We start from the raw sequence: 9,989 nt of genomic DNA, 5'->3' as shown, positions 1-9,989 counted from the left end.
GGCTCTTACAGCACTAACCAATATGTTCATACCTAAAGAAACCAGCATTCAATGCTGACATGTGTAATGAGGATTGTTGTTCCATCAATACTAATTACTAATTACTAATAATAAGTATTATATTTTCTAACTGGGGTTTCCCAATCAAACCATAAAGCAGATATCTGATAATCATCTGCTATGATATTAATGAACAAAGAAGAAGAAGAACGTCTGAGTCTGTAGCTCCTCAGCCTTGTAGTGACAATCAGCTCATTAATTAGCTGTCTGGTCCTTGACTTTACTGTTCACTCTCACTGCTCTTGGAGGTCTCAGCAGTATGAAGCAGCTGCCTTCAACAAAAGAAACCTCTACAGCCCAGACCCTGCAGTTATTAACCAACAAAAAAAAAACAGAGCTAAAAGAAAACCACTTCCACCTTAATGACACCAAATGAATGCTAATGTTGCTTCATTTATAACCTAAAATGCCCAACTATGAGCTTTTCTATGAGCTCTGCAAAGTTTCTAACTTTGCCGAAACGCTTTTGCTCCCAATTGGTCATATTCATATAAAATAAACATGAGAAGATTGATGACAGTCTTGTTTCAGTCAGTTATATAAAGTATACGAGTATGTGAGCAGCTTGGTAGAGAACTGGAAACAAATGTTCATTCAGACATTATTGGTTCACACCTTGTAATTTGAAGTATGTTGCACGATTATAATCAAATGTCAGATCGTGTGTAAACTATATTATTCCTCATTCAATTTTGCAACACTGTGGAGTTTTCGTAAAGCTGGCGGCCCTCTCCTGGTCCAGAAGGCCATTTTGGTTGGTTTGGAAAAACCAACTGGTGCCAGATGTGTCCCAGCCAGGCTCTGCCAGGCTCCATCGGCTTTTGGCATATTTCTAAAGACTGGACATGTGGATTTAACAGCAGCCACATCCAATCAGTCGGATGATGTGAGAAGAGGTGGAGACGGAACTACAAAGGAAAAAATATGAAAACTGACCTGGCTAATTGATGAGAAACCGAGAGGCAGACAGATACAGAAGAATATCTTATGCATGCTGTGGTGAGAGAACGGGAAACATACTCAGATGGGGTTGATGAAGGAGGCAGGAAGACAGAGCCTTTTGAGACAGGGCAATGTTGGCGCCCTAGGCGAGATTACAAATTGGCGCTCCCCCAACATACACTCGCAAACTGTCATGCAGCCCCAAAAAGATTTGGACTGTATACAGATGCACACACAGTCAGACAAAATTGTAAGCTATAAAAAACCATAAAAATATATAATAAAAAATATAAAAAGAGTGTGAAATCAGTTGTACTGATAGCATATCATGTCATGTCAACAAAAATAAAGATTAATGATGTCCATAATCAGACTGATTATTACTTCTATATTGTTCTTTCTTCTCCTCCTCTACTTTGCGGTGCTTTCTGAAATTGTGCACATGATAATTTAATCTTTTTTTAAGAGGGGAGCTGACAGGAAATATACTTTTATTTTATTTGACTATTAGCACATCAACTCCATCCTTCTATCGTACTATGCCTTGATGTGTTGTTTCTCCGCTTCCTTTGGACTATCCCTCCATTTGATGTCCCTTCAAAGTGTCTGGTCGTAACCTCAAAACCTTCTGGAGCTGTTTGCTGATATTGGCACAGAAGCAGATTGTGACAATAGTTTGAGTTTATAATTTTTTTCAGCTTTACATGAAATTACTTTTTGATGCGACCCACTTAAAAACTGTAACTGGCTATACAGCTGACAATGATGCACCTATATACAATACACTGTTACACAAATAGAGTTAGTTGACAGAAAGTAAGTTGACAAGTGCATGTTTTATTAAAACTATTTCAGATTATTGAATTTCTACTGATGCATGTTGAAATTATTTAATTATTTGCTTTGGGTTTTTAAGCTATATTAGGATAAAGGTGTAAACAGAGACAGTTTCTCTGTTTGAGAATGAAATTCTCTTCTTCTAATATTAATATATTCTTCTAATAGACCTGTAGTTTATCTACTTGACGGTTAATGAGAGGTAGGTCTTTTAACAGCTCATTTGTTTTGAATACAAAAGTATCTGCCATCGCTACAACTGTGTACCCATCATCCATATTGTGTTGTGTACGACTTTGAAGGACGTTTTCTCCAGTTAGTACAAAACCTTTGTGTTGCTTGTACTGTATGCAGTGGAATTAATTTAAATTTTCACCCTGACACAGTATGCTTGTTGCACACAGAGTACCAAAGGAGATGTGTTGATAGTAACATTTAAACCAGGATGCTTTGCTCTCAACGCACACTGCATGTGACTATGCAGTATTCTTTCATTAGCAATGCTCATTCAGGACAACAGCTGGAGTGCAGAGGAACCAAGCAGCCAGCAGGGGGCAGCCTCAGGACATCACATCGACTCACACACACATACACGATGATTTGTTCATCTTCTTGTTGTGCTCAGTTCCACCTGAGAATTAGCAGGCGTTGTGGCCTAGTAGGTAGAGATGATCCCCACTCACACCTATCTTTATACCTGAACTCCTAAAATTGGCAGAGGTTTTAATCACATATTACTTGCAAAGCATCTTACACTATGTTAATTTTAATTAATTAAAAAACTGAAAAAAATTACATTTAAATTAAATAAAAAAAAAATTAAGACCTACAGCAGAATGTAGTAGGTCTTCTGTGCAGAATGTGCGCAGTAGGCTTCTGCGCAGAATGTGCAATGGGCATCTGCGCAGAACGTGAGCAGTGGGCTTCTGAGCAGGATGTGCGCAGTGTGCATCTGCTCAGGATGTGAGCAATGGAAAGAGTTTGAATTGTAGTAAACTAACAGAGATATACTCTCTCAGAGTGTATATCCCAAAAAACAAAGCTGATGATCTGAGGTTAAAGACTTGTCACCTTTGTGTTTGTATGTAATACCCGTTTCGAAGTCAATCTATAGGTCTGCCAAACATCAGATGGGCTTTACAGCACATATTCCCTTTTTAAGGATATGTGGAATTAGGATCAGTTTAATTACTGTAAACTGAACTACTTTATAAGACTGCTGTCATTTGAAAATTTGCACCGTTATCCCCAGGAAGAGGAGACATAGTGTTGAATTCAGGTGTGCTTTTGAAAGGCGCCTGCAAATTGTTGGGTGATAAATTAATACAAATAAAACAAACCAAAAAGACTGCGTGAAATGCGTTTGAAGATCAAATTGTGAAAGTAAAGTTACAAAGATGGTTTTACCGTAATGAGTCAAACAGCGCGGTTCAATTTGAAAAGATTTTCTGAATAAAGTCGAGATGGCAAATCTCACTTTTGAAATGTTAGGGACACAACTGGTGCAACAGTTGTTTTCGCCTAATCATAATCCCCCCCACCCTCACCCATGAGTTCGGACCCAGCTCCTGTGTCTACTGGTGTCCTGGTTCCACCCATGGCAGCGTAGTGGCGTGGGGCTGCCTCATCCCTGTGGCCCAGGGAGCGCATTTTTCCGCGCTGGATCAGGGGTAAATGATGCTGGTCTTCACAGGTGACTGACCTACGCAAGCCTGTAAATCATGTTCATTCCAATTTGTTTTCAGCATTTTAATCCATTGCAATTTAAAGACCTCAGTTATTCCAGAATATAACCATGCCATGCCACAGCAAGGAACTGAGCATATAAGAGCTTAGTGAGAACACCAGGCCACTACGGCACTCAATAAACCAGTAAAGCCACATATCAACTTATTGGTTAGAAACCAATTAAATCATTATACTGGGGAATGGGCTGGAGCAGATTGAGCGCCTGCAATGGATTCTAATAAGGTGTTATGTGGCACCATACCCCCCAAGGCTTTCTCTACACAGGCTGCACCCCCTGCCAGTGGACTGTTTTGGGTCAGACTATACACAATGTAGTTGAAAGTGAAGCTTGAAGCTACCAAGCCAAAAGACAGCAGAGAGCTATAGAGATACGACGTAGTTAAATTCGCCATTACAAATATCAGACTATTGCTACTGTCCAATAATCAGCATAACCAACAAAAGAGACTTTAGATTTGGAAATGATACATTTGGGACTACAGCGAAGAAGCTACAAGTCACATGAGGGTTTCATGAAAGTGAAGACGGAGGCAAGAGAGGAAACTTATCCAGATAAGCTGGAGGTGAGGAGGGAGAGGGCATTTCTGAATGGGAGATAGTGGAGCTTTGAAGCCTAGAGGAAGGTGCTGGTGTCGGTGCAACCCTGGAGGAAAAACAAGGTGGATGGAGATTAAGGGAGGGAGAAGGTGTGGGAGGAGGGGAGTGAGGAAATAAAGAACTGGTGAGGGCAATCCAACTTGACGTTTCTGTGTGTGCATGTGGAGTTGGGGGGGGAAGAGGGGGATAGATGCAGCGTAAGTGAGAGGGTGAATGGCATAAACAGAGAGGGAGAGAGAGAGCACAAGAGGCGGAGGAAGAGGAGGGGAGTGGGTGGGGGGGTGGCACAGTGGCTCTGTGGGGAGATGAATACAGATGTGCAGAGAGTCAGAGGGAGACGCACAAACTGTAAAGCAACCAGTAGCCACTCACACCAGGACCAATAACAGAGACAGCTGTGATTTATTGGTGGATGGGAGCAAAAGCTGAGATTTAATCGGTGAGTAGAGGAAGGGGAACAATCCCAGCCACTGGCAAGATTACAGTCAGAGGGAAATAACAGAGGAGTGTGGAGGAGGAAGCAAAGGAAGGAGCAGAGACAGAAGAGGAGTGACCTGAGGTGGAGAAAGAAAACCAGAGGACTGAAACAGGTAGGAGAATTAGAAAGAAAGAAAAATCTGAAAATGAAAGGATGGTGCACCTCTTAAAAAAAAAAGAATGTTGAGGCTGCTGGGAAGATGAAATGTACAGATGGTTTTCAGTGTGCATGCCACTTGTAGCCAAAGTAAAGAAAAGAAACAAGATACTGCAGAGAAATCTGCTAATGAGACTGTTCAACAAGTGATTGATGAAGTGTGGACTCAAAGAGGAATGAAAATGAGGCAGAAACCAGTGAAGAACAAAATCTCCTGACACCTAAACTACAGAGCAGGACACAGGGAAATGAATGAAAAAGGAAAAATATGTCTGCATGAAATAATCATGACTGCAATGTGTATAGAAATGATGTATAATGATGTTCTGCCATTCGTTAACTGTCATTTTCTGCCATTAGGATGGAAACAAAACGATCAGTATTCGTCTTGTGCTGTGTAAATAATACATTGAATATGGTATGGCTTTTTCTAAGGTTCTGGCAACATGTCAATACAATGTTTGCACAAAGTGCTCTGGGAATAGCTGGAAACACAAACACACGCATTATAGAATCTGATTAGAGAGAGGGAAGTATGATGGCAGTGATATTTATCTGAAACAGCGAGGGGAGGCGACGAGAAACAACCAGACAACAAGGAATCCTTGATGAGTTGCATACAGGATTAGTTATGATTTGTGTGTTATTAGTTAACACACAAATCACCTCTGTGTCCTTAACTAGACACGGTTAGTACCGTGTGTGTGTTTCCAAGGTAATCTGTATTCTGTGGGGAACTACTCCTGTAACACAGTGTAATTACGGTGATTTGTCTTCCATATCGTGACAAACCCAATAATGTAAATCATTTGGGTAATATTAGGATATAGTAAGGATGTGAATAAAATAATACAATAATTAGGATAGGGACAAATTTGGATTTGGGTGATATTGGTATAGGGTAATATCGAGACTAAGGTTACATTCGGGCAATATTTGGATTAGGAAAAATGTGTTATTTAGGTAATTTTGGGATTATGGTAAAGTTATGATTAGGACAATATCAAGAACAGGATAATGTCAGGATTAGGGTAAAATAGGAGTAGATAGTAGAGTCATGTTAAGGTTAGCCAATTTAGGAGGAAAAATATCATGTCCTCCGGAGTCATGGAGTGTGTGTGCAGGTGTGTGTGTGATTGAGTGAGTGTCAAAAAGAGCAGTCATTAATATATATTCATAAAGGCAGGGGGGAGAAAATCAATACCAGCATCTGGTAAATTTGATGCGTTTTGGTGCAGGGAGAACTCACAGCTTTAAATCCCTGAAAGGTGAGAACTGTTTCTGCTGCAGGTTTCCTCTGCTGTTTGTGATCATATTGGTTGAGGTGCTGCGACCCCATGGCGACACTGCTCTATCCCATTAAAAATGTGCTGGTGTGGGATTACTGGTCAGTGATTCATGTAATGCACCTGTATCCCCGGCTAGAGTTGCTGACCTCTGCCCTGCTGATCAACAATGTCTGTGCAGCCGCTCACGCTGATGATCCTCTGCCTGACGATCACAGAGAAGTGAGTGACCTTAGGTCCAACACACACACACACACACACACACATACACAAACAGTTAAAACCATACACTTATTTTGATATTGATCTTGACAGGAAATGCAAATGCTTGCACAAACAGCTTTTTTCCATTTTCCTCCTTCACCCTCTCTCTCTTTTGCATCAGTGCTTGTATGTTGCATAACCACTGGGGGGAGTGGAATGACTCTCAGCTTCAGCCAACCATTCAGAAGCTGATGAAAGGATACAACCGCTACCTAAGACCTAATTTTAATGGTAGGAAGGAGTTTGGAAAGCGATCGTTATATTACACATTCTTTGAGTGGTCTTCTATTTCAAGGCCCTAATTGAAAATTGACTCCTTTGATCTCTCCATATCTGATAGAGGGTCCTGTCGAAATTGGAATGAGCCTTGATATCGCCAGTATCGATGCCATCTCCGAAATCAATATGGTATAAGACCCTGTCAGCTTTTCTGTGTCACTGGGTGAATGAGGGGAAATGAATGAATGACAAATGACCGGTGGTTTACGTCATCTTCTCAGGACTACACTGCGACCATCTTCTTGCGTCAGCGCTGGCGTGATTCCAGGCTGGTGTTTCCTGGAAACGAGAGTGTCAGTCTGGACGGACGGCTGGTGTCCCTCCTCTGGGTCCCGGACACCTTCATCCCAGACTCCAAGCGTTCCTTCCTGCATGACGTCACAGTGGAAAACCGCCTCATACGCATCTTCAGCAATGGGACTGTTCTATACGCACTTCGGTACTTTTTCTTCTATGAGGTTAAGGTGTATTGATTTGACATTTGCTGACATTTACTGCTTATCTCACAAAATAAGCTATTTAGTTTCGGCTGAATTGAAAGAATAGGAAATGAAAGGGAATCAGCAATGACTTGGCCTTGGGTTTAAAATAAACTCTTCTGTATCATCACTAGTCAAACAGTTTAACTTAAGGGAAATCCTCTGAATTCCTGTAGCTCAAATAGTTCAGATTGTGTGAGGGGATATTTAGTAGAACTGTGTCATTGAGGTCAATTCTCTGCAGGATAATTGTTTAAATCCTGAGGGATGTAGGAAAGCATTGAGGTTCCTGACTTTACTGAGTCTTTGTCCTATATAAAACTCTCATTCACTACATTAAGAGTCTAGGTTTTCATTTTGGAAGCAATAATACATCAACAGAAGAATTTAGATTCAAGTGCCCTGAATCTCTATTACATCATTATATAAATAATTAGTCATGCACAGAAATGTTGGCACTTCAGATATGAGTCTTTATCTGCTCAGGGGCAGAGAGTGTTCCATGCTCACTAATTATTAATTACCCTGTTCTACATCAAACGACTTAAGAGTTTTTGAAGGTTGCCAAACATGTTTTTTTTTTTTATATGAACACACACACAACAGCATCACAGCGACGATCGCCTGCAACATGGACCTGACCAAGTATCCCATGGACAGACAGGTGTGCACTCTGCAGCTGGAGAGCTGTGAGTAATACCTGTGAGGCCCCATCAGCCCCCCCCCCCCCCCACACACACACACCTCATTATCACCATCAGCATTACCATTTTCATCATCATCAACATCAGTTCTGTGAGTATCAATCTTTAGAGACAATGTTTTGCTCGTCAGATCAGATTCAACATGACGTGTGTGTCTGTGCTTGTGTTTGTGTGTGTGTGTGTGTGTGTGTGTGTGTGGTCAGGGGGCTACAACCTGCAGGACGTGGTGTTCTATTGGACCAGAGGGAACGATTCAGTGAAGGGTCTCAACACGCTGCGTCTGGCTCAGTACAGCATCGAGAGCTACTATACATCAGTGTCGGAGGCTGTGTACGAAACAGGTGCAACACTTCAAATCCCAGAATTCACCTCACCTGTGGAGGGAACCTAAGGTACAGCACTAATGTAAGACACTGTCTTCAACATCTCCTCGTGTGTCTTCACAGGACAGTACCCAAAGCTGGTGCTGCATTTTGCGCTGCGTCGAAACGTCTTGTTCTTCATCTTGGAGACGTATGTTCCCTCCGTGTTGCTCGTGGTTCTTTCCTGGGTCTCGTTCTGGATCAGCCAGTCCTCGGTTCCGGCTAGAACCTGCATAGGTCAGTACGTCCCGATTGCTTTTACTATACTGTATGTTCATTTTATATCATTTTGACACAAATAGAAGAAGAACTTCCAAAGTACAACATGAAGCTAATTAGGTACTGATTCATACAATGTCCTTATATGATCATAAATGATTCACATCAGCTGATGCCTCATCATCTTTACTGCTTTACTGGAGGAGCTGGAGCCAATCCCTGCTGGCATTGGGCGAGAGGCAGGGTACACTCTGTCAGAACAGCTATACAGACATAAACAACCGTTCACTCTCACCAGCTATTGACCATGATGCAGTTCAGTGAATCAAGCTCAGAGATGTACTGTACTATCGATTAAACACACATCACTACCTCAGTGCAACACGAGTTAACCACACACAGCTTGATGATTAGATGTTGACTCAGATCAGTGGCCAATCAATAACTGGAGGTAAAATGTGTTGCTCGATAATTAAGGGGCTGCACAAACATGTCTGAACCGACTACCGATAGAAGGATTATGTGTAAGACAACATTGTTCTGTGTTCTACAGGCGTGACTACAGTCCTGACCATGACCACTCTGATGATGGGCGCCCGGACATCTTTGCCCAACGCCAACTGCTTCATTAAGGCTATAGACGTGTACCTGGGCATCTGCTTCACCTTCATATTTGGTGCACTGCTGGAGTATGCCTGCGCCCACTTTTACACCACGCAGCACCAGACCATCGAGGATTTACACAGAGTAAGCAGCATGTTTGTACTGAAACTTGAGATGAAAAAGCTGAACTTTCAGGTTAGATGATGAAAACATTGTAAGTACATCTTTCTGTCCGTCTGTTAGGATCTTCTGAAGGAGTTCCTCGAGTCCAACGGAAACGGCTCCGTCCCCTTTGTCAGATCCACCCAACCCAAGCATTCTGTGGCGATCGACTCCATGGCAGAGGAGCCTGCGGAGCACTCGGAGAATGGCAACGCCATGAGCGACACTGGACCCAAAGAGAAGGTGTCGGGACAGGGCTGCGGCCTGTCCGCGGTGAAGGATGCGTCTCGCAGGGCTGCATCTGTCTTCACTGTGGAAAACCCACACAACATTGACCGCCACGCCCGCACAGTCTTCCCCACTGCGTTCCTGTTTGTCAACCTCCTCTATTGGCTGTACTATCTCTTCCTCTGAGTGCTGGTTCCAAGCTGCTGCATTAAGTCAATGTCACCATTGTGAAGCCGATCTACCTCCTCATTCGAGACCCCATACCAGTCACCACTGCCTGGATCACAAATGACCATGCAACCTTTTGTACCATTTAGAGAAAACCTGCTTGTCCCTCAGATAGGGCTAAAAATTTATGAAAATCAACCGGCTCGGGCTGAGGAACCAGCTTCAGATTATAATCAGTATTTAGAGCAGTTTTTTGTGTGATTGGATGGCTACCTAAAGATAAACATGTTCAAGAGAGGATGGCTGACAAATCCATAATAACAAATAAGGAAGTTACCTGGCTGCCTGAACTGCACCACACTATACTGTGCTGCATTGACTTGCCTTCATTAAGTGACTGATGTAGATTGCTTGTT

General features: G+C 42.3%; 1 protein-coding gene across 1 annotated transcript; it reads left to right on the top strand.

Moving 5' to 3' along the window:
- Positions 1–4,561: 4,561 nt before the first annotated feature.
- On the top strand, positions 4,562–9,963 carry gabrp (gamma-aminobutyric acid type A receptor subunit pi). Its single transcript, XM_062393573.1, has 10 exons — positions 4,562–4,775; positions 6,245–6,327; positions 6,491–6,600; positions 6,710–6,777; positions 6,870–7,087; positions 7,734–7,816; positions 8,035–8,172; positions 8,278–8,430; positions 8,966–9,159; positions 9,259–9,963. The coding sequence occupies exons 2-10, from the start codon at positions 6,275–6,277 to the stop codon at positions 9,589–9,591; spliced, it is 1,350 nt and encodes a 449-aa protein (XP_062249557.1). The 5' UTR covers positions 4,562–4,775; positions 6,245–6,274; the 3' UTR covers positions 9,592–9,963.
- Positions 9,964–9,989: the final 26 nt, after the last annotated feature.

Source organism: Platichthys flesus, chromosome 8, assembly GCF_949316205.1.
Source record: "Platichthys flesus chromosome 8, fPlaFle2.1, whole genome shotgun sequence".
Lineage (NCBI taxonomy): Eukaryota > Metazoa > Chordata > Actinopteri > Pleuronectiformes > Pleuronectidae > Platichthys > Platichthys flesus.
The sequence above is the reverse complement of the archived record's forward strand: the minus strand, read 5'-3'. Positions and strand labels throughout refer to the sequence as shown.